General features: G+C 53.1%; 1 protein-coding gene across 2 annotated transcripts; it reads left to right on the top strand.

Moving 5' to 3' along the window:
- Nucleotides 1-211: 211 nt before the first annotated feature.
- On the top strand, nt 212-23,530 carry CYS1 (cystin 1). Of its 2 annotated transcripts, XR_004027029.1 has the most exons (4): nt 212-712; nt 16,598-16,650; nt 21,363-21,689; nt 22,321-23,530. XR_004027029.1 is itself a non-coding variant. In XM_004092818.3 (3 exons), exons 1-3 carry the CDS (start codon nt 395-397, stop codon nt 21,466-21,468), a joined length of 477 nt encoding a protein of 158 aa, XP_004092866.2. In that variant the 5' UTR covers nt 212-394; the 3' UTR covers nt 21,469-23,530. The 2 variants fall into 2 exon arrangements, 1 of the variants encoding a protein (XP_004092866.2); XM_004092818.3 differs by having other exon boundaries at nt 21,363-23,530.
- The last annotated feature ends 673 nt before the right edge of the window (nt 23,531-24,203 follow it).

Raw genomic sequence — 24,203 nt, 5'->3', positions numbered from 1 at the left:
CAGGACAGGGCTGACCCGACGGCGGGGAGCGAGGGGGCCCGTGGGCGGGAGTGGGGGGACTGTAGGGGGAGACCCGGGAGGGGAAGCCGCGCCCGCACCCGGTGCCCTTCGCCGGGGTCTCGGGCCCGCCCCTCCCTAGGGCCGGTGTGCGCCCCCTCGGGACGCCCATGCAGCCCCTGCCTCACCTGCCCCTCCCCAGGCTCCGGCTCGCACCCCCACCCTCGGGCCGCGACCCCCGCCCGGGCGTCCTAGCCCCTGGCTGCGGCCGCTTCCCGGGCCTCGCCCCGCGCCTCCCTCTGCAGCCCGCCCCGGCCGCACCCCCCGAGCGTCCCCGCCCCCGGCCGCGCCCCCTCACCGGGGCCCGCTCGGCGGTCCCGGAGGCGGCGGGCGCGCCATGGGCAGCGGCAGCAGCCGGAGCGGCCGGACTCTGAGGCGACGGCGCAGCCCCGAGAGCCTCCCCGCGGGGCCCGGAGCGGCAGCCCTGGAGGGCGGGACCGGGCGGCGTGTGCCGGTGGCGGCAGCCGAGGCCCCGGGGGCAGCCGCGGAGGAGGCGCCCGGCCGCGACCCCAGCCCCGTGGCGCCCCCCGACGGCAGGGACGAGACGCTGCGCCTGCTGGACGAGCTGCTGGCCGAGTCGGTGGCCTGGGGCCCCCCAGAGCCCGCCCCGCGCCACCCAGCCTGGCCCCGACCCACCGCGGTCGCGGGGAGCGCGGTGAGTGTGGGAGCCGCAGGGCCTCGGGGGACGGCGGGGACCCCACTCACCGGCCGCGCGTCCCCGCCCCAGCCGTGGGCGCCGGTCGCGCTGCGCCCCCTTCCAGCCTCCGACCTGCGTGCTCCCCGCTGCCCCGGCCTCCCCGCCCCTGGGCCCCCGGGTTTCCTCTCTCTCTGCCCCGTCTCCGGGTCTGTGTCCAGGCCTGGAGGCGATCGCACTGGGAGCGGCCGGGGAAGGACACCTCTAGGCGTAGCGCGCCGGGCTCCCGGCTCCCCTCGGGCCTGCGCCCCCGCCTGGCCTTCTCGGGCCGCCCTGGAGCGGGGCGCCGGGGGTGGTGGCACGGCCGCCAGACGGTGGCTCAGAAGCTCCCTGCCGCGCCTACCGATCCGGATCTTTGTCTTGCTGGGCAGGCAATTCTCATGTTACTGCTATTTTTAAGATGCTGCGGAATTTCTTTTGCGCTTCCTATTCTCTCTCCCTGAATACTCGTAATAACAGTCCTGCTGTTCTAAAAAAAAAAAAAACAATAAAACGAGCACTCTGGCAACCGTCTTCGCTCCAGCAGAGCTGAATGAACAAGATCTTTAACATCTGCTCCCGGGCTCGGGGAGGATGCCAAAGGCCGCGTCCTCCTCCCTGGGGTCCCGGAGGCTTTGCTTAGCAGCCGCTGGGGGCCGAGGAAGATGCCTTCCTGGGTGGCCTCCGCACCGAGGAATCCTGAAAAGGCCCCAGGGAGGGTGGGGGAGAGGGACAGCCCCAGGCGACAGTGCACAGAGCTCTCTCCCCCTGGCCCTGGTTCCCTGCTACTCTCCCTTACGGTCTTTAAAAAGGAAAAGCGAGCTGCAGTGAGTAGGGCTGAATTATATAACAAGATTCCTTTAATACCACATCAGCCTGCAGTTATATAACACTGACTGGACAAATAGCTGAGAAATTTGGGAGGAATTCACACATAGCAAGGAGGCAGTTAATTTTAGTGTTCATTTTCAAGTGCTTTGGAAACTCAGAGGTGAAAATGAGAGGCAAATAGCAAGAGTGGATGTTGTGCCCTCTGATTTGCTGATATTATTCATCATGGTGACTGCTGGCTCTTTAAGTCATTTTCCAGCTATCCTTTGAGCACCGGTCCCGCTGTGGGTGCTAGGGATGAGGCCACACGGCATAGCCCTTGCCCTAAAGAAGTCTGCAGCTCGATGGGGGAAAGTAGAAAGCAGGGCCATGAGAGATCCGTATCAAAAGGCCGCAGGAGAAAGCGGCTAATCCCAAGGGAGGCAGGTAGGCATTCCCGGAGGGATGAATTTGGAAGTTGTCCTGAATCTGGAAGGGTTTGTGGACGTGATCCAGGCAGCAAGTTCTGTGCAGAGAGAACTTCATGCCTAATGTCACTGGTGGCTGGGGCAGCTGGTGCCCAGGGCATGGGTCAGAGTGGTCTTAAGAGAGTATGCCAGGCTGCAGAGCGCCACGCCAAGGGTATTCCACATTAGTGAGTTTGGATTACTATGAAAGCTGTGGGTATCTGAAAGGTAAGGATTGCGACAATTTGTATTTTAGGAAGGTCACACCGATAACTGGGGGAGGATGAACTGGACAGAGTCAGACTAGGGATAACATGACCACCTGTGTGTGTGGGTGGGGGAGTCTGCAGTGGTCCAGATGGCTGAGTCCTGAACGGAGACAGTGGTGGTGAGAGGCTTGCAGAGGAAATGGTTTCAGGAATTGTTGAGGAGGTCAGCCAGCTGCAGTTGCCCTTCTGGGTGTGAACTGTGCGGTGTATCTTTTTTTTCTTTTTTTTTTTGAGATGGAGTTTCACTCTGTTGCCCAGGCTAGAGTCCAGTGGTGTGATCCCGGCTCACTGCAATCTGTGCCTCCCAGGTTCAAGCGATTCTCATGCCTCAGCCTCCTGAATATCTGGGATTACAAGCACCTGCCACCATGCCCAATTTTTGTATTTTTAGAAGAGATGGGGTTTTGCCATGATGGCCAGGCTGGTTTCGAACTCCTGACCTCAAGTGACCCGCCCACCTTGGTCTCCAAAAGGGCTGGGATTACAGGCGTGAGCCACCTCACCCAGCTGACTGTATGTATTTTCTGCACCATAAATGTTTCTTGAATCAATGAATGAATCCTGGAATCACAGATTATTCGAGGTGTAAGGGAGCCCTTGGGTCCAGTTCATTATTTTTAGATAATGCCTACATACTACAGATGTGCGCCACCATGCCCAGCTAATTTTTGTATTTTTAGCATAAACGGGGTTTCACCATGTTGGCCAGGCTGGTCTTGAACTCCTGACCTCAGGTGATTCACCCGCCTTGGCCTCCCAAAGTGCTGGGATTACAGCTGTGAGCCACTGCACCCGGCCAATAACACTACTTTTAGTTTCTTTAGGAAGAAAGGAGGAAAGGAAACCTTTTATAGCTTCATAACTAGCATTTTGGAGGAGAGACATATTCTTCATAAGAGAACATCAAACTCGAGTGAAAGTTATTCTTTTAAGCACTCACATTTAAAAATTTTGACCACTGCTGACGGGGAATGTCTTAGAGACTGTTTATCCCTGAATCATCATTCTGAATATTATGTTTTGTTTTGTTTTTGTTTTTTGAGACAGAGTCTCTCTGGAGTGAAGAAAGCGGGAGTGAGGTGGCAGGCACAGAAGCTGAGGTTGTGCTGGGGGAGGGGAGCTTCTGCAGTCATCCAAGTGAGATGTGGGGTCATTTGGACCAGGTTGGCGGGTGGTGGTGAGGGGAGGTTGGCTTATGGACTTACTAGTGGGGTGATGACTGGGATGTGTGAGGAAGAAAGGAATCAAAGTTGACCCAGGAGTTCTTGGCCAGAGCAGCTGGAGGGATGCAGCTGCCACGAACAGACACAGAAAATGTGGAAGGGGCAGGCTTGGGGTGTCATTAACCAGGAAGTTGGTTTTCAGTATGTTAAATTTGAGATGCCTGTCAGACATCCAAACAGAAATGTCAAGTGAGTAGATCTTTGTAAGAGTTTGGCATTCAGGGGAGAGGTCAGGTTTGGAGTTTCTTTAGAAGCCATTAGAACATGGAAGGATTTAAACCCATGAGATTAGATGGGATCACCAGTGACGATGCTGCCAGCGTGTGCTTAGGAAGCATGGATGGGCACCGGGCTCTGTCCTGGGAGCTTCATGTATGTGAACTAACGTGGGACGAGGCCAGGGGTTGAGCACGCTGTTCAAAGGTTGAGGAGATAGGGGCATCCTAAAGAAAAGCCAGTAAAGGGGAGAAAACCAAGAGAACGCAGCATCCAGAAGCCAAGGGAGGAAGGTGCTTAGGACGGAGGGCATGCTCAGCTGTTGGAAGTGCTGCTTGGTGGGATATATGCGGGAAGCCTGAGAGCTGGTGGTCGAATTGAGCCACTTGGCGGTCTCAAGGTCCTTGGTGAGAGATGGGTCAGAGAGTAGTGGGAGGCGCCTTGGGCTGGAGTTCATGGAGAATAGGACACAAGGAGTGCGGTGCAGTCAGCTCTTGTAGGAAGACTCTTTTTACAGCGCAGCAGTAGTGGATGGCGGTAGGGATGGCGCTGCTGGACGTGGAATTCACCAGAAAATCTTAGTCCCAGAATGGGCTGGATAAGAGGAGGTTTTGAGCATTAGATGCCCTCGTGAAATTTGAAGGAACTCTTGGAGAAGAAATTTTCATTTAATCAAGTAGACACAAAATTTTAATTTGAATTTAATTTTATTTTTGAGATAGAGTCTTGCTCTGTCGCCCAGGCTGGAGTGCAGTGGCACAATCTCGGCTCACTGCAACCTCTGCCTCCCGGGTTCAAGCAATTCTCCTGTCCCAGCATCCCGAGTAGCTGGGACTACACGAGCACGCCACCACGCCTGGCTAATTTTTTTGTATTTTTAGTAGAGATGGAGTTTCACTATATTGGTCAGGCTGTTCTTGAACTCCTGACCTCAGGTGGTCCCCCTGCCTTGGCCTCCCAAAGTGTTGGGATTACAGGCGTGAGTCACTGTGCCTGGCCAGATTCAGTATTTTTACTAGCAGGTGGTAATTCAGACTGTTTTCCTCCCTCTGCCTATAAACCTCGGTCACTCAAGGTCAAGGGAAGTACGTTATCTGAGAATTTTTCTGTTTTGCAAGAAAGTCTCAGGCAATAGTGTCCTCACCTTAGGCTGAGGGACTCTGTCATCCACCATTTTTGGAAAGGTTCCATTTGCTGTAGCCATGGAGCATCCGGATAATTCTTTCTTGCCTGTTACCCCAGCCAGGACTTCCCAGTAATCCTGGCATGCAGCTGCTATGGAACTCACGGTGTAAAGAGAGCAGTTGCAGTGAGTGCCTGGCGGGGCAGCAGCTCCACAGAAGGACGTCAAGGTGATGGGTAACTTAATGGACTTGCAGCAAAACAAAGTCACTGTCCTGAAGACGGTGACTATCTGCCTGTGTTCAAGTGTGTAGCAAAGAACACAAATTTAAATGGCAGTGAGTGATACTTCAGTTGTTCCAGGGGACAAGAAGAAAGGATGGTGCGGACCCCCAAAAAGCTCATAACCGTGTTGGGAAGGGGTGCGTAAATGCGCGTTTGCAAGTTCCCGTGGAAGCATGTTGGAAAGGCATGCTCCAGTGTGTCTGCACACACGGAGGCGTGGGAATCCCACCCGAGGCAGAAGTCTTCCAGTGGATCTGGTGTCTGAGTTGGTTCTAAAGTATCACTAATGTGTTCCAGCAGTTGACAAAGGGTAGAGCTTAAACAATGTGTAGAAAACTCCAGGCCGGGCGTGATGGCTCGTGCCTGTAATCCCAGCACTTTGAGAGGCCGAGGCGGGCGGATCACGAGGTCAGGAGATCGAGACCATCCTGGCTAACACAGTGAAACACCGTCTCTACTAAAAATACAAAAAATTAGCCGGGCGCGGTGGTGGGCACCTGTACTCCCAGCTACTCGGGAGGCTGAGGCAGGAGAATGGCATGAACCCAGGAGGCAGAGCTTGCAGTGAGCCGAGATAGGGCCACTGTACTCCAGCCTGGGCGACAGAGCAAGACTCCGTCTCAAAAAAAAAAAAAACAACTCCAGAGGTCCAGAAACGATTTTGATTTTTTTTTTTGAGATGGAGTCTCACTCTGTCTTGCCCAGGCTGGAGTGCAGTGGCGCAGTCTCGGCTCATTGCAGCCTCCGCCTCCCAGGTTCCAGCAATTCTCTTGTGTCAGCCTCCTGAGTAACTGGGACTACAGGCATGTGCCACCATGCCCGGGTAATTTTTGTATTTTTAGTAGAGACGGGGTTTCACCATGTTGGCCAGGCTGGTCTCGAACTCCTGACCTCAAGTGATCCATCCGCCTCAGCCTCCCAAATTGCTGGGATTACAGGCATGAGCGACCGCACCCGGCCCAGAAGCACTTTTGAACAGCCTGGAGTTTATGTGTCATTCAGCCAGGCGATGTGGAGAGCAGAAACCAACGAGACGGGTTTGGATCACGTTTTCACAGGATTCCAGGCTCAGAGGTTGAACTGTCCTGTAGGCAGTGGGGAGGTAGGTGAAGTTTTCTGTGTTTCATAATTTTTAAATGTTTAAAAATTAGAAGAGGTAATACACAGGCACACGAGGGGACACTGAAGAGGTGCACTGCAGCCAGGCGCGGTGGCTCACGCCTGTAATCCCAGCACTTTGGGAGGCTGAGGCAGGCGAATCACGAGGCCAGGAGATCGAGACCATCCTGGCTAACACGGTGAAACCCCATCTCTACTAAAAATGCAAAAATTAGCTGGGCGTGGTGGCGCCCGCCTGTAATCCCAGCTACTCAGGAGGCTGAGGCAGGAGAATCACTTGAACCCAGGAGGCAGAGGTTGCAGTGAGCCGAGATTGCACCATTGCACTCCAGCTTCGGCAACAACAGCGAAACTCCGTCTCAAAAAAAAAAAAAAAAAGAAAAGGTGCATTACAAAGAAAGTTTCCCTTCCTCCTTGTTCTCCAACTCTTTCCCCAGCTCCCCTCTCCAGAGATAAGCAGCTTCTCAGTTTCTTGTATGTCTTCTCAGCCTGTGTAATAGAAGGATCCACAGTGGCGGGGGAGGTTGTACTCGGGGAGACTGCATGGGGGCAGGAGCCCATGTAAGGGAGGAATCCAGGTAAGAGGTAGAGGAGGAAGTGAGGTAAGCCACTGAGTGTGACAAGCAAGGGAAAGCGAGTTTCTAGAATCCAAGATTCCCTGCTTGTGCAGTTGAGAAGATTCAGAATGCTATTAACGGGATGGGCCTAGTTTTGTACAAGTTGAGTTTTGAGTCCTAGGTGCATAATTTCCGTGGGCTGTCTGAAATTCCTGTCAACTGCAAAAAGTGGTTGGAGCTGGAGCTGTCATTTCGCAGACATCAGCATTTGGATAGTGGCGGATGCCATACCAGAGTACAGTTGCTGAGGGAGAGCGTGTGGATGGGTGGGGAAGGATGCCAAGCCTGGAACATGGAGAATATCAAAAACTGAAGGAAGAATTGTCCTCTCTGGAGTTCTATAAAAAGAGGATTTGAAAATGTTAGAAGCCCAGTGCCTTGACCCGGGGGAGGAGCGGGCAGCCTCAGAGGCTGTCTCGCTTCATGGTCCCTGGCTGCCGGCTGCTGTAGGTGATTAGAAGCCTGGCTGCATCACGGTCAGGGGTACAGCCTCACGTTTCCTGCCCTGCTGAGAGGCCATGGTGGCTGCTGCTGAGTACTGGGCACAGCAGGGTGTGGAAATGCCATGGTCAGGATGATGCTGGCCCATGCACTCTGAGAGATGCTGACCAAGACCTCTTAGCCTTGGAGCTCTGAGTCCCATAGGGCTGGGGCATGACCCTAACTAGACTCCGGGGAGGAGGGTCAGAGCAGTGGTTTGTGCACAACAGAGGCCCTTCTGCCCCTAAATGCCGTGAGCCCATTACCCAGCAGGGAAAGCAGCCCCCTGCCCAAGGCCACCCATTCCGATTCCCACCAAGCTCTGTTTCTTGATAGTAAATGGCAGACCGCTGTCATTTCTTTCTATTGCTGAAATCCAAGGTGACTTGAGCTTAAGGGACCTCACAGATGGTTCAGTCCCACCTTCTGATTTACATCGGAGGACTTTGGGGCCCAGCAAGGTGATTGTCTATGTCCCCTGGCAGGACTAGGGTTCAAACCAAGTACAAGGGTGTGACCCTCACCTCACCCACATCGGCAGGGCCAGTGGGAGCGTGCCTGTTTGGAGGTCAGGCCAACTGCAATCCACACCCTGCTAGCATGGGCAAGTGTCTCAGACCCTGAGTCCAGTGACAGCCTCTCTGGGTCTCCCTTGCCTTTTTCCCTACGGCTTTGGAAACATCTCCTTCAAGGCAAGGCCTTCCCAGTGGAGACAGGCCCCAGACTGGCAGCCCGCAGCCAGGGGGGTTTCCCAGAGCCCCTTGTCATGGGAGCCATGCAAGACAGGTCTCATCGCAGAGCCCACCTGCACCACTCCCACACATCTGCAGTGCTCCCCCGCGTAGACCCCACCTGCACCATCCCCCCCACGCAGAGCCCACCCGCACCACTCTCCCACTCAGAGCCCACCTGCACTGCTCAGCTTCTGCTGCCTGCAAAGCCCTGCAGTGGAGCTTCCCCAGGGCACTGGGAGCTTGGCCTCTGTGTGGGGAGAACAGTGCCCTCTGGTGGTGAGCAACGGAACGAGACTAGCAAAATTGCGAAAGTTGGGTCAGGTCCAGGAGAGCCGTTGTAGGAGTTTCTCTACTGTACGTGTTCAAGTTTCCTTAAGAAAACAGAAAAGCCAAACAAACCAAACCTGGGCTTCAAAGAACGATAATTCTTAAAGAGGAAGGGAGAAGTGTATCCATACGATGGAATAAAAGGAATGGAATTGTTTTTGTCAATTACACATATAACTGGTATGTGTACATACATACATATTAAGCTGCTAAAAATTAAGAGTTAATGGAAGAACTCTTTCAGGAGAAGAAATCCACTGCATATTTTTGTTTTTGATAAATATGCAGTGGATTTTCTAAAAAGTAACCTTTGGGTCGGGTGCGGTGGCTTGTGCCTGTAATCCCAGAACTTTGGGAGGCTGAGGCAGGCGGATCACCTGAGGTCAGAAGTTCGAGACCAACCTGGCCAACATGATGAAACCCCAACTCTACTAAAAATACAAAAATTAGCCAGGTGTGGTGGCGGATGCCTGTAATCCCAGCTATTCGGGAGGCTGAGGCAAGAGAATCGCTTGAACCCAGGAGCGGAGGTTGCAGTGAGCCGAGATAGCACCATTGCACTCCAGCCTGGGCAACAAGAGCGAAACTCCATCTCAAAAAAAAAAAAAAAAAAAGTAACCTTTGAAACTTTAATTTTCACAAAAACTTTGGTTTTAAGAGTCAAAAACTTTAAGAGATTATCTTATTCAGTTCATTCTCGTATGTTTTCTGCTGCTTGTTTAGCTGTGGTTTGGTCTTTCCAAAGCCCCCCTAGAATTTCAAGGGATGACACACACCCCTCACACGCACACAAACGTACAAACAGGTGCACACACAAACTGGTCCTGAACTCAGCCCACCTCCCAGGGCCCCAGCGCAGGCGCCGCCAGCTCCCCACGTCCAGGTGTCTCAGTGATCTTCAGGTGGAGCAGCCCCCTAGAGGAGCCTGTCTGCAGGAGGCTGGAGCCACCGCCTGGGGCTGCTGTGTCTTCGCTTTTCATACCAGCTCCCCCTCGCTGCTTCAGCAAGCTTGTGTGTACTGGGAGTCTCATGCTTTTCAGCTGAGAAAGTAAGTTCAAGGCTTAAATTGGCCAGATAAAGGGCCACACAATAAAATCTCAGGCAGAGAAAAACACAGGTGAAAACAGAAACAGCAAGCCTGAGCCATCAGGGAAATTGCTTCCTCCTGCATCCACTCTGGGGGGCCGTTCACACACTGGATGGCATTCCATCCTTAAGGCTGCCCTGAGGCTGCAGTATCTTCAGGTTAGCAAGCAGTGCAAAGTCAGGTCCCTACGCCAGGCATTCCAAGCCCCCTGCTGCAAGGGTCCCGCTGCCCTTTCAGAAGGGCAGCAGCAGGCAGCTCAGTGTCCACTGTGACAGGCCCTGGGCTTGGCTGGACGTTCTGCCTTAGCTTTAAGAGATTCTCAGAGCTGGGCACTGTGGCTCACGCCTGTAATCCCAGCATGCTGGGAGGCCGAGGCGGGTGGATGGCCTGAGATCAGGAGTTCAAGACTAGTCTGGCCAACATAGTGAAAACCCCGTCTCTACTAAAAATACAAAAAATTAGCTGGGCGTGGGGGCAGGTGCCTGTAATCCCAGCTACTGGGGAGGCTGAAGCAAGAGAATCGCTTGAACCCGGGAGGCAGAGGTTGCAGTTGTGTTCGGAATTGGTGGGTTCTTGGTCTCACTAACTTCAAGAATGAAGCAGCGGACTCACAGTGTTACAGCTCTTAAGGCAGCACATCTGAAGTTGTTTGTTCCTTCTGATGTTCAGATGTGTTCGGAGTTTCTTTCTTCTGGTGGGTTTGTGGTCTTGCTGGCTCAGGAGTGAAGCTACAGACCTTCATCGCATCTTGAGTGTTACAGCTCTTAAAGCGGCACGTCTGGAGTTGTTCATTCTTCCCGGTGGGCTCGTGGTCTCGCTGGCTTCAGGAGTGAAGCTGCAGACCTTCCCGGTGAGTGTTACAGCTCATAAAAGCAGTGCAGACCCAAAAAGTGAGCAGTAGCAAAATTTATTGCAAACAGCAAAGGAACAAAGCCACGACAGCATGAAAGGAGACCTGAGCAGGTTGCCACTGCTGGCTCGGGCAGCCTGCTTTTATTCTCTTATCTGGCCCCACCCACATGCTGCTGATTGGTGGAGCCCAGTGGTCTGTTTTGACAGGACGCTGATTGGTGCGTTTACCATCCCTGAGCTAGACATAAAGGTTCTCCACCTCCCCACTAGATGAACTAGATACAGAGTGTGGACACAAAGGTTCTCCAAGACCCCACCAGAGTAGCCAGATACAGAGTGTCGACTGATGCACTCACAAACCCTGAGCTAGACACAGGGTGCTGACTGGTGTGTTTACAAACCTTGAGCTAGATACAGAGTCGATTGGTGCATTCACAGACCCTGAGCTAGACACAGGGTGCTGATTGGTGTATTTACGATCCCTGAGCTAGACATAAACGTTCTCCACGTCTCCACCAGACTCAGGAGCCCAGCTGGCTTCACCCAGTAGATCCCGCACCGGGGCTGCAGGTGGAGCTGCCTGCCAGTCCCTTGCCAGTGCGCTCACATTCCTCAGCCCTTGGGTGGTGGATGAGCGCTGTGGAGCAGGGGCTGGCGCTCGTCGGGGAGGCTTGGGCCGCACAGGAGCCCATGGAGGGGGTGGGAGGCTCAGGCACGGCGGGCTGCAGGTCCTGAGCCCTGCCCCGCGGGAAGGCAGCTAAGGCCCAGTGAGAAATCGAGCGCAGCGCCGGTGGGCTGGCACTGCTGGGGGACCTAGTACACCCTCCGCAGCCGCTGGCCCAGGTGCTAAGCCCCTCATTGCCCGGGGCCGGCAGCTCCGAGTGTGGGGCTCGCCAAGCCCACGCCCACCGGGAACTCCAGCTGGCCCACAAGCGCCGTGCGCAGCCCAGGTTCCCACTCGCGCTTCTCCCTCCACACCTCCCTGCAAGCTGAGGGAGCCGGCTCTGGCCTTGGCCAGCCCAGAAAGGGGCTCCCACAGTGCAGCGGTGGGCTGAAGGGCTCCTCAAGTGCCGCCAAAGTGGGAGCCCAGGCAGAGGAGGCGCCGAGAGCGAGCAAGGGCTGTGAGGACTGCCAGCAGGCTGTCACCTCTCAGTGAGCCAAATCACACCACTGCACTCCAGCCTGGATGACAGCAAGACTCTGTCTCAAAACAAAACAAACAAACAGAAAAGGTTCTCAGGCTGGGCATGGTGGCTCACCATGCCTGTAATCCCAGCACTTTTTAGGAGGCTGAGGTGGGGGGATCGCTTGAGCTCAGGAGTACCAGACCAGCCTGGGCAACAGAGGGAGACTTCGTCTCTACAAAAAATACAAGAATTAGCCTTGTGTGGTGGCATGTGCCTGTAGTTCCAGTTACTCAGGAGGCCGAGATGGGAGGATTGCTTGAACCCAGGAGTTGAGGCTGCAGCGAGCTACGATCAGGCCACTGCACTCCAGCCTGGGCAACAGAACAAGACCCTGTCTCAAATAAATAAATAGGCCATGCACAGTGGCTCACACCTGTAATCCCAGCACTTTGGGATGCTGAGGCGAGTGGATCACTTGATGTCAGGAGTTCAAGACCAGCCTGGCCAACATGGCAAAACCCTACCTCTACTAAAAATACAAAAATTAGCCAGGCATGGTGGCACACACCTGTAATCCCAGCTACTCTGGAGGCTGAGACAGGAGAATCGCTTGAACCCTGGAGGCAGAGGTTGCAGTGAGCTGAGATCACACCACTGCACTCCAGCCTGGATGACAGAGCAAGATTCCATCTTAAAAAAAGTAAAAAATAAAAATAAAACACGTTCTCCATCTCAGCACGGGGAGCGCAGCGATAGAGGTCAAGGCAAAGCCACACCCGTCACAGGGTACTGGGCCGGGCTGGGAGAGGAGGGAACCCTGGACAGCTCCTTGGTGTTGAACCAAGTACACCAAGGCCTGGATGGTGAGGAGACGGGAGCATGAAGACGCTGTTGTCGTGATCCCTTCTCACCCTTGCACTCCCCCTCCTCACCTGCTGAGCGTTCACAGTGACCCTAGAAATAGAAGTGCGTGACTTCAGGGTGTGTGTTTGGCCTTGATTTTGAATTCTAATGGGGGGCATGAGCTGTTGGATCACCCAGCCACTGTCTGGCTTCAGTGACAGGCATCTCACTGCCTCCTGGGGCAGCCTCTCCCTCGCAGGCAGCTCTGACTTAGTCCTCTGTGTTGAACACAACCCACCTCCCTTTAGTGCGGACACACTGAGCCCCTGGGACAGGCAGAAGAAGTGTGGCCTATTTACACATGAGCTCTTCAGATATTTGGGGCAGCTACTCTGATCGCTCAATTTATGTCATGGGAACTTTGGACATTGACAGGTTGCTTTCTGGCCTTATTACACATTATCCGGAAGTTTCCACTACCTTGCATTCCTGGGTTAATTCCATTAGGCTCATGAAACTTCTATCTTCTATGATTTAAAAAAAAATTTTTTTTAAATACTTTTTTCGGCCAGGCGCAGTGGCCCACACCTGTTATCCCAGCACTTTGGGAGGCTGAGGTGGGTGGATCACAAGGTCAAGAGATCGAGACCATCCTGGCCAACATGGTGAAATCCCGTCTCTACTAAAAATACAAAACTTGGCTGGGCATGGTGGCAGGCGCCTGTAGTCCCAGCTACTCGGGAAGCTGAGGCAGGAGAATCACTTGAACTCAGGAGGCTGAGGTTGCAGTCAACCAAGATTGTGCCACTTCACTCCAGCCTGGTGACAGAGCAAGATTCCGTCTCAAAAAACAAAAACAACAACAACAACAACAAAATAAAAATAAATTTTTTTTCTGCAGAAAGGGTAATAGGATATAAACTCTAAGTCTTTGTATGTCTGAAAATATCTTCATTTTCTTAATACCTGATTAATGGTTTATTTGTAATTAAAATTCCGAGTTCAAAACAGCTTTCTCTTATACCTTTGCAGCCATTATAACAGTGGCTTCCAGTGTCACTGATGAGCAGGTGAGGCCACCTGACTCTTGGTTTCTTGTAGGTGGCCTGTCTCCACCTGCTCATCCCTTCCTGGAGACTTTTAGTTATTTAATTTTTAAAAATTTAATTTTTTTTTTTTTTTTTGAGACAGAGCCTCGCTCTGTCACCCAGGCTGGAGTGCAGTGGTGCAGTTTCAGCTCACTGCAACCTCTGCTTCCTGGGTTCAAGCAATTCTCCTGCCTCAGCCTCCCCAGTAGCTGGGATTAGAGGTGCCCGCCACCATGCCCTGCTAATTTTTGTGTTTTTAGTAGAGACGGGGTTTCACCACGTTGGCCAGGCTGGTGTGGAACTCCTGACCTCAGGTGATCCACCCGCCTCGGCCTCCCAAAGTGCTGGGATTACAGGAGTGAGCCACCATGCCTAGCTGGTTCATCTTGATTATTCTTTCATGCGCCCTCCCGCTTTAAATGTTTGTGAGTCCTTTTATGACCATTTATATTTACGAACCAAAAACTGGTTGACTAGCACATGCAGCTGGAGTGGGTTTCTTTGTAGTCGTGTACACCTATTTACCTAAAAGTTTTTTCCTTTGAACAGAAAGATCTTGCAAGCTCTAAGAAGCTGTAAGCTCAACCCAGGCACCTCTTATGTTTGCAGCCTAAATTCTCATCACCTGGGTGGTCCAAAATACTTCAAAGTATAGATTTAATTTAAAGTGGTTTCAGACCGGGGATGCCTGCTATGTGCCTGGCAAAAGCAAATGCATCCCCCCTCTGGAGGAAGGCCTCTTAGGCCTCAAAGAATACCCATAGGGAATTTTTCAAGGATGATAAGCTGCCAATGACAAAAAATTACCACCTCCCCAAAAAACCAAGTGAAGACTTAGAAGAAACAATAAACAACAATATACCAATGAAGATCTCAGTTACTAAGATCACCAGACACAGATTATAATCAACTACGTTTATTATGTTTAAAGAAAACACCTGCAAAGGACAAGGACTATAGAAAGTGACCTAGAAGATTTGAAAAAGAACCAAATAGGACATCTGGAAATGGAAAATATAATAAGCAAAATGAAAGATATCAATGGTATAGGTTTAACAGATTAGACAGAGATGAAGAGAGGATCGGTGAGATGGAGAGAGGGAGAGAGAAATGACCCAGAACACAACATAGAGAGACAAGGACCTGATAAAAGATAGCCGGAGAAGAAACTACAGCAAATATCATATTCAGTCATGATGTGATGGAAACTTTTTCTTTTAATAAAGGATTAAGATGGAGATGACTGTCATCATCACTTCCTTTCACTGTACTACTGGAGGTCCCAGCCAGTGCAGAAAGGTTAGGGAAAAAATGTATAAGGACCAGAAAGGGAAAAATCAAATGGTCATTATCCCCAGATCATGTGAATGGGAAATAAGAAAATCCAAAGGAATCCATAAATTACTAGAACTAATAAGAGAATTCAGTAAGACTGCTAAGCACAAGATAAATTCATATATCTCTGACCAGGCCCAGTGGCTTACGCCTGTAATCCCTACACTTTGGGAGGCTGAGATGGGAGGATTGTTTGAGTCCAGGAGTTTAAGACCAGCCAGGGCAACATAGTGAGACCCCATCTCTACAAAAAATGAAAAAGTAGCTGTTCACGGTGGCAGGAGCCTGTAGTCCCAGCTACACGAGAGGCTGACATGGGAGGGTTGCTTGAGCCTGGGAGGTAGAGGCTGCAGTGAACTATGATCAGGCCACTGCACTCCAGTCTGGGCAACAGAGCAAGACCCTGTCTCAAAAAAAAAGAAATAAATTTTTTTAAAAAATGTATATATCGCCATCATTTCTGAAGCATCAAGCAGGTAGAAAATTTTATTTTAAAAAGATAACATTGCTGGCTGGGCACGGTGGCTCATGCCTGTAATCCCAGCACTTTGGGAGGCGAAAGTGGGCAGATCACCTGAGAGGTGAGGAGTTCGAGACCAGCCTGGCCAACATGGGAAAACCCCATCTCTACTGAAAATACAAAAATTAGCTGGGCGTGATGGCAGGCACCTGTAATCCCAGCTACTCGGGAGGCTGAGGCAGGAGAATCACTTGAATCCGGGTGGCAGAGGTTGCAGTGAGCTGAGATCGCACCATTGCACTCCAGCCTAGGCAACAAGAGTAAAACTCTGTCTCAAAAATAAATAAAATAAAAAGAGATATCCATGGTATCTCTATAGGGAAAATGATAACTTCTTAGAAGACACTAAAGGAGTCCTAAATGAATAGATATTCCCTACTTATAAATTTGAAGACTCATTATTGTAAGGCTATAAGTCCCCCTAAAATGATCTGTAGTTTAATACAACCCTAGAAAAATCCCCAAGGTTTTTTTCCCCCAAATATGACAAGCTGATTATAATACATGTATAGATGGTCCCTGATTTTGATGATTCAACATAGGATTTTTCCACTTTACAATGTTTTCTTCGGGCCGTAACCCCATTGTAAGCCGAGGAGCACCTCTACATGGAAGTGCCAACAGCCAAGAATCACCAAGACTCTCTTGGAAAAAGAAAGAAGCCAGGAAGACATGCTTTAGCGGACAGCAAGACTTGCCTGATGCCAGGAATGAGACAGGGTGGTTCTGGCACTGCACGGGTAGGCAAGTGGACTGTCGGAGCATACAATCCATGGCAGCCACGTGCTGTGTAGACACGTCCTTGCCTTATGAAGAGAAAGCACTTCAGTGAGGGAGGGAGAGGGTTCTGGGCAATGTTTTGAGTGGGGTCGGGGTCGTGGTTCCTGGAGGTGACACATGGGGTGTCCTCATGCTAGGTGGCAGTGGGCCCCAAGATCCCTGGAGGTGACACACGGGGTGTCCTCGTGCTAGGTGGCAGTGGGTCACATGACCCCTGGAGGTGACACACGGGGTGTGTCCTTGCTAGGTGGCAGTGGGTCACATGATCCCTGGAGGTGAGAAACAACCCTCACATGGGTGGTCATCTGGGAGGCAGCGAGTCTGGCCCTGGCTCTGCCACTTGCTCTGTGCGTGAGCTTTCCAAGTCGCTCTCTTCTTGCAGCCTCCGTTTTCTTGCCGGTGCAATGAGTGGATGGAACTTGACAGCTCGAGAGCCTTTCCAGCTCCCAGGCTTATGGATCCTGGGTTGAAAGTGGTGGCCATCGTCTGTCCACACAAAGCCAAAGCCTTAGGCAGGCTGCACTGTTGACAATCTTTGAATGTCTCTTCATTTCATCTTTCTCAAGGTGTGTGCAGAGCAGAGCACAGAGGGCCATCTGGGGAGCAGCAGTGTCTCTGAGTAAGTACCGGGGAGGCACATCTCTCCCAGAAGCCACGGGTTCTTTTTGTTGACTCCAGCCAGCCTCAGAGCCCTCCTGTCCTCCAGGTCCTCACGAGGTTTCCAGAGGCAGCTCCCTCTAAATGCAAAGCCCTAGCCCTCAAGGGAAGGTCCTGCCAAGGAGATTGCAGAAGGCTCACCATCTCACCGCAGCTTTGCTCTTCCTCCTAAAAAAGGCCATGACCTGGATCAGACCAGGGCATGCCCAACCCATTTCCTATTTGCGCCGTAACTCATTGAAAAATATTCAGGTGCCATGCTGTGCGCTGTGGCCAGATCTAGGAACAAGACACAGCCCTTAAGGAACTCGCAGCCCAGGGCCAGCAGCAGGCCCACCTGCAGCTCCACGGCATGTTACCAGGGAACCACGCTGAACACCCTTGAAGGTAGCAGGCGAGGAGCCTGGTCTCATTTCCTCCTTTAAAATCCCCCAACCCCAGAGCCCAGGCCTTGTCTGTCTGCTCCAGGGATGACTTTCCACCCCAGGAAATTCAACTTAATTGTTGAATCTGCAAATTTTAACTTTTCAGTATGTTTGAAATTTTTCATAATAAAATATCAAAGAAGAAACCCTTCAAAGCACAGTTTAAACATCTCCCCCTCATACTCTATCCCCTTCCTGGTCAAACTAGTGTCCCTCCTCCCGCATGGTGCAACTTCCCAGCCCCTCCCACATGTGGCCTCTCCTGTAGTAGGTCCACGTGATGTGGTCCTGCCCTGTCCCCTCTCTTCTCTCCAGGCTTCATCACAGAAGGAATCAGATTCGGGTCTGGTCCCTCACAGCTCCAGGCACATGGTAGCATTTCACAGACGCTTGTTGACAGGATTGTTTTATGTCAGCCTGGGGCATGTGGGCCTTGACCCAGTCCCGACCATCCTGACAATGCCAGGTCCTTCCCCCGGGAGGGCCCTGAGGAAGCAGCAGAGGGGAGCAGCCATGCACTTTGGGAGGCCGAGGTGGGCGGATCACCTGAGGTCAGGAGTTCGAGAGCAGCCTGGCCAACATGGTGAAACCCCGTCTCTACTAAAAATATATAAAAATTAGTTGGGAGTGGTGGCACGTGCCTGTATTCCCAGGTACTTGAGAGGCTGAGACAGCAGAATCCCTTGAACCTGTGATGGGGAGGTTGCAGTGAGCCGAGATCATGGAGTGTGCCACTACACTCCAGCCTGGGTTACAGAGCAAAACTCCATCTCAAAAAAAAAAAAAAAAAGAAAAAGAAAATTCTAGACCCAATAGAATAACACAAATGTTCTTGCCTCATTTAACATGTGGGTTTCTGAGGCCCAATTAAAATGGATTTGTTCTCTCTGGAGAAGCGTATTGCTTTCTTTTCTTGGAGTGATTCTCCTTGGAAAGGTCCTTTTCTTTTTAAGAAATTCGTGACTTTCAGCCTGGGTAACATAGGGAGACCTCGTCTCCACAAAAAATACAAAAATTAGCCAGGCGTGGTAGCACATGACTGGGGTCCCAACTGCTCACAGGAGACTGAGGTGGGAGGATGGCTTGAGCCTGGGAAGTGGAGGCTATGGTGAGCCGTGATCCCGCCACTGCATTTCAGCCTGGGTGACAAAGCAAGATCCTGTCTAAAAAAAAAAAAAAAAGCATGGCTTTAGGAATCCCTGCTGATGGAAAACCTGACAGTGAATGAGAATTTAAATGAACATTCATTTCTTGACTCCCTCAAGAGTGGGGAGACTCCCCAAGAATCCCTTTAGGATCAATTTTTCCCTTTTATCTGTGTGCCCCCACCCAAGCAGGGGAAGGAAAGAGCTTATGGCCCCACCTGGCTCTCCAAGCCCCACCAGTTGCCCCATGGTGTTGGTGGAGTGTTGCCAGGCAGACAGGGCAGGGTTGGCTGTGAAGCCCAGTGGAGCCTGGCCCCTCGCAGACCCAGGACTGCCTGCCGTCCTGCCCACCCCAGCCCCAGGGCTGCCCGTCAGCTTCCCATGCGCAAGTCCCTGCTTTCCTTTCTCCCCAAGATTCCACCTACAGGGCATGTCGGGTGCTGAGTGGGACAGGACGAGTGAGGAGAATGGCTGGGTGACTCTGGACGGCCACCTCCCTCAGGGCTCAGCTTCACATCCATAGGCAAGCGGGGGGCTGCCTGGTGAGCCCAGAGGGGCTTTTATTCCTGTGGGGGTCCCCAGGTCCAGAAGTGCTGCTTGGGATTCCTGTTGGCCAGGAAACACTGTTGCCCTTGATGGTGTCTGGGCGTCCCGTGCCCATTCCTCTTCCCAACAATCCTCAGGGGAGCCCAGGAGGATGGTGGGAAACAGGAAGGGCAGTGACCGGGTCTCTCCTCTGTACTGGGTGCTTTGCTGGTCCCTTACTCTGTTTTTTTTTTGTTTGTTTATTTGTTTGGTTGGTTTTTCTTTTTTGAGATAGGGTCTTGCTCTGTTGCCCAGGCTGGAGTGCAGTGGCGCAATTTCAGCTTATTGCAAACTCCACTTCCCAGGCTCAAGTGATTCTCCAGCCTCAGCCTCCTGAGTAGCTGGGACTACAGGCGCGTGCCACCATGTCCGGCTAATTTTTGTACTCTTTGTAGAGACGGGGTTTCACCATGTTGGCCAGGCTGGTCTCGAACTCCTGAGCTCAAAGCAATCCACCTGCCCGTCTTGGCCTCCCAAAGTGCTGGGGATTATAGGCATGAGCCACTGCGCCGGGCCAGGCATGAGCCACTGCGAAACTAACAGCATCGCAGCGACTTCTGTTGAGTGCTTCCTTAGTGCCCAGCTCTGTGGTAGACACACCGCAGATGGCGCCTGGTCCAGCCCTCAGGCTGGCCTCGTGGAGTAGCTGCTGGGTTTTATCCACAGGGGCGTGAGGCCTGGTGCATGCCTTGCCCGCAGTCACACAGCGACTGCGTGGCAGAGCCAGGTGAGATCTGCCTGGTTCCAGAACGTCTGCGTTTCCACTGTGTCTCAGGGCTGCAAGGAACACGTATTGCCTTCAGTGCTTTCACGGACAGGCAGTGTGCCAGGAGCCCTGCAGGCATCAACAGTGACCATGCAGCTGTTTCTGCGCACTGGCCGCGGGCGGTGCTAATAAGTATGGTCCCTGGAGCCAGCTGGTCAATAGGGGCATGACGTCTCTGGGACATGGGAGGAGTGTGTCCCCTGGACGCCTGGAGGCCCTCTGCTAGATGCTGATCCTTTCTGGGGGATGAAGTCAAGTGGCTGTGTCAGGGGCCCAGCTCTTGCCCTGAGTTCCGAGAGAGCCAGACGGGGACCCGGAGGCTGTGCTCTGAGCATCAGTAGGAGTGCAACCACAGTAGTCAGAGGGACATTTAAGTCCATCCAGCCCAGCCCCCTAGGCTCGCAGAGGGGGAACCAGGCCGGGAAATGGGGGGCGGCTCACCCCAATGTCTGGCAAGTGGCAGAGCAGTTGGCGGTGTTCCCCTTGCCCAGAGTTCCTGGCTGGCCACTGGGAGGGCAGCGTCCAACACCTGGCCATGGGCAGCTGGCCTGCCTCTCCTGGACCCTGTCAGCGGCAGACCTGCACACCCCCTTCCGAGGCAGCATCTCCAGGAGGCAGCACCAAGCCTGACTGAGGCTTCACACCCTGCCCTGGGCTCCTGGGACTCCCTCCTGCAAAGGTCCGCACATTTTGACACAACCGTGGCAGGTCCGGGGGCAGTCAGCACCATCCAGGTGTCCACACAAAGTCCAAAGGTCTGGGAGAGCAGGACGAGCCAGCAGGGTCCAGGCCGGCGCAGCCACTTTCTGGAGCCCAGGCAGCAGGAGCAGGAGTCCTGGCCTCGGTCTCTCTCAGCTGGGCTCCCAGGTGGGCTGAGGGACTGGCGGGATCCTGAACGTGTGGTTCCCCAAAATGAGCAGCTCCTGTGAGACCCCAGAGGAGGGTACAAGCACGGACCGATGTCGGCAAGCAGCCAACATGACCGTAATTCCCTTTTATTTTTTATTTATTTTTTTGAGACAGAGTCTTACTTTTGTCACTCAGGCTGGAGTGCAGAGGCTCATTCTCGGCTCACTGCAACCTCCACTTCCTGGGTTCAAGCCATTCTGCCTCAGCCTCCTGAGTAGCTGGGATTATAGGCACCCGCCACCCCACCCAGATAATTTTTGTATTTTTAGTAGAGATGAGATTTCACCACGTTGGCCAGGCTGGTCTCGAATTCCTGACCTCAAGTGATCTGTCCACCTCGGCCTCCCAAAGTGCTAGGATTACAGGCATAAGCCATTGCGCCTGGCTGTGATTCCCATCGATTAAGGCTGTGGTGTGCCTGATTCCACATCACACGCTGCCCATGCATTATCTTATGCCTCAGAACACCTCATGAATAAAGTTGTGTGCTTGAGAAAAAACACAGAGGCTCGGAGACGCACTGGCCTTGCCTGAGGCGCGTGGGTGAGCCGCAGAGCTGGGATTCAAGCTCCGTCTTCCCAGCCCAGAGCCCGTCCTCCCTCAAACAGGGCAGGTGCTGGCTTCCACTCTGCGAGGGCTCAGCGTTGTGGGAGATGAAGCGGACGCAGTAGAAGCCTGCTGGTGGATGTGTGCTGGGCGAGAGAGCCACAGGGTGTCCCCAGGGCAAAGGCTTCGGTTTGGGTTTCAGGATGGGCCCACTAGGAGCCACTGTGGTGGCCAGGGGAAATGAGTGTGAAGGCACTGTCCTGCCTCCTGACAACCCTGTCCCATTTCTGACCCACAGAACCCCAGGCAGCAGTCGCAAGAAGCCCGAGAGGCCGGCAGCCATCTCCTACGACCACTCGGAAGAGAGGCTGATGGCGAGCATCGAGCGGGAATACTGCCGCTGAGGACAGCATGCCCCGCCCCCGCCGGGCATCGGAGGCACCTGCTGGCTGGGGCACCCCCTGCTCGCCCAGAGCTCTAGCAGGAGCTGAACCACCTCCAAAACGCAGTCACTCCCGGATATTCAAAGCTGACCTTTCAAATCCACTTTCAGACTATGCTGACCTGGGCCAGCCACTGGCGGCCATGGTTGCTGGTGGGGGCGATGAGCTGTGTAGACTCACAGGTGAGTGGGCCTGGGCCCCCGGCCCCTCTTCCCCAATGCGGGGAGCCTGCCCAGTTCTTCTGGAGCCTGAAATGCGTGCCCCTCTTGTTTGCCCGCTCTGCACAGTGGGGAGGGCTCACGAGGACTAGGTGACACAAGCGAGCCCCTCCTGGCATCCGCGCCACAACACTTCCGGAAGGTTCTGCTGTGGAAGGTGCACCCGCGCTGCTCCCTCAGTCTCAGGCCCATCTCTCCAGGGGTGGCCGGGTCAGCTTAGTGCTTCTCAACTTTAACTCCCTAATGAGCAGCCTGGGGGTGCTGTTGACACTGCAGGGCCTGAGGTTCTGTGCGTCTAACCAGCTCCAAGCCCCGAAGCCCCAGCTGCACTTTGAGGAGCGAGAACCCCAGCTCTGATCTGCCTTGCAGTGGGCGGTAGAGCTCGTCACTGCCTCTCTGGGCCTCAGTTTCCCTCTCTGGAAAATCAGCTCTGGCAGCTCTTGGAGGCCCTCCCCAGCTCTGACAATCTGGAACTGCTGCCACTGCTGTTCCCTTGCCCCAGGCACAGTATTGCCTTCCCTATGGGGAGCCAGCGCCCAGGTCCAACCGGGAGAGGGTCTGCCTGACACTGGCTTTCCGGTTCTCCCTCTCACAGGCAGCCTGGCCAGTGCCTGCGGGGCTTTTAAATTCTCTTCCCGCCTGGGTGGAAGATGGGAAACCACAGCAGTGAGGCAGGAAGAGCCTTGGAATGTTCCTGGTTGACAGATGGGAAAACTGACCTGCCCAGGACGCCGTGGGAACAGGGGGCGGAGCTCCGGCTAGAGGGGACTCCTCTGTGGGCGAGCAGGTCTGGAGCCTGGACCCAGGTGCGGCCTGCTGGGGGACAGCTCCGGTGGAGAACTGTGGGGAGAACAGCGGTCTAGGGAGGCAGGAGGCAGGCGGCAGGCTCCTCCCCAGCAGCCTGGAGGGCATCAGGACAGAGGGGGACGGAGGAGACAGAAGGGAAAGAAGGAGACAGAGGGGGAAGGAGGAAACAGCGCGGCTTCTGCTGAAGCCAGTACAAGCCTGGTTATCTGGCTTGACCCGCCAACACGGAGGCCTCCCCAGCGTTTTCTTTTTCCCGAGAAGAGCTCCAGCTCGCACGTCCTTAGAACACGGCAGACAGAGCAGGAGCATCTCAGGAACCAAAGGCCAGCTCCTTGGCGCTGTCCCCAGACCCACAGGCCTGCTGCGGCCATCCGCAAACGGCCATTTCCTTGAACTTTTGAGAGTGCCTTTGACCAGCTGTTCGCAGCTGGGAAACTCCAACTTTTGAAGTCGGAGCTTGGAGCGGCCCCCGCAAGGGCATGGCTCAAACCCTCCCCAGAGCTGGGAGCCCTTGCTCATGCAAGCCTAACTGTTTCTTTTGATATAAAGATGGAAGTCGTTACTGTATTTTAATAATGCAAATACATCTTTAAAAATAAGTTAACATTTTATTTCTTATCACTAGATGGATCAGGCTTTGAATTTAATCATGTAAATGTTTGTAATTTTATGTCATTTTGTTAAAATGGGACGCTTTCAATTGGTTTCCAAGAAAAAGATGATACCTCTGCATTTTCTGGTGGAAAAGGCGTAATACCCTTAATGAGATCAAAGTGTTAGGGGAAAAAAATTCCAAAAGTAGTTACAAGCTATATCAATGTCAAAGTAAATGCGCTTCATCAAAGCTAAGAAGTTACAGGAATTGTTCTCAGGTTTTTAAAAAAAATTTTCCTGAATTCAGAAAAGTATCTTCTGAATAGCAGCTAGCCAAATAAAGCGGTGTGTGTGTACTGCAGCTGTAGGTGAACTTAAAAATAATAATAAAAAGAACAAATAAAGCAGTGTGTACCAGCCGCTGAGCTGGCCCTGTCTCTGTCCTGTGAGACGGAGGGGCTGTGCCTGGAAGTGGAGGGGTGGGTGTTGCTGCAGACTGCAGCCCAGCCCGAGTCTGTCCCGGTGCCTCCTGCGTGGCTGGCACCTCCTCAGGCATCTTCCTGGCTGCCCCACGTTGCAGGTGAGCCTCAGCGTCCTGCTCAGAAGTACGTGTGGGATTTGCTCACTGCCAGGATAGGACTGTGGCTCGAATGGAGGCAGAAAGAAACACACCTCAAAGGCAAAAATGACGCATGTTGTTGTCTGGAAAAATCTTAAGTGACCACAAACGTGTCTCCCAGTTTCTTTCTTTGTTTTCTTGAGACAGTCTCACTCTATTGCCCAGGCTGGAGTGCAGTGGCACGATCTCAGCTCACTGCACCCTCCACCTCCCAGGTACAAGCAATTCTCCTGCCTCAGCCTCTTGAGTAGCTGGGATTACAGGCACATGTGCCACCACGCCTGGCTAATTTTTTTGTATTTTTAGTAGAGACGGGGGTTTTACCGTATTGGCCAGGCTGGTCTCGAACTCCTAACCTTGTGATCCGCCCGCCTCTTCCTCCCAAAGTGCTGGGAATACAGGCGTGAGCCACCGCACCCGGCCATGTGTCTCTGGTTTCTGTAGTATCGAGAGGTGAC

Source organism: Nomascus leucogenys, chromosome 19 (assembly GCF_006542625.1).
Source record: "Nomascus leucogenys isolate Asia chromosome 19, Asia_NLE_v1, whole genome shotgun sequence".
In the NCBI taxonomy this organism is placed as follows: domain Eukaryota; kingdom Metazoa; phylum Chordata; class Mammalia; order Primates; family Hylobatidae; genus Nomascus; species Nomascus leucogenys.
The sequence above is the reverse complement of the archived record's forward strand: the minus strand, read 5'-3'. Positions and strand labels throughout refer to the sequence as shown.

Bases quoted from the DNA above. Each gene is read 5' to 3' on its own strand.
- CYS1 (XM_004092818.3), top strand. From the start codon at position 395: ATGGGCAGCGGCAGCAGCCGGAGCGGCCGGACTCTGAGGCGACGGCGC. The intron at 713-16,597 runs GTGAGTGTGGGA...ATCTTTCTCAAG, and splicing joins CCGCGGTCGCGGGGAGCGCG to GTGTGTGCAGAGCAGAGCAC. The intron at 16,651-21,362 runs GTAAGTACCGGG...TCTGACCCACAG, and splicing joins GGGAGCAGCAGTGTCTCTGA to AACCCCAGGCAGCAGTCGCA.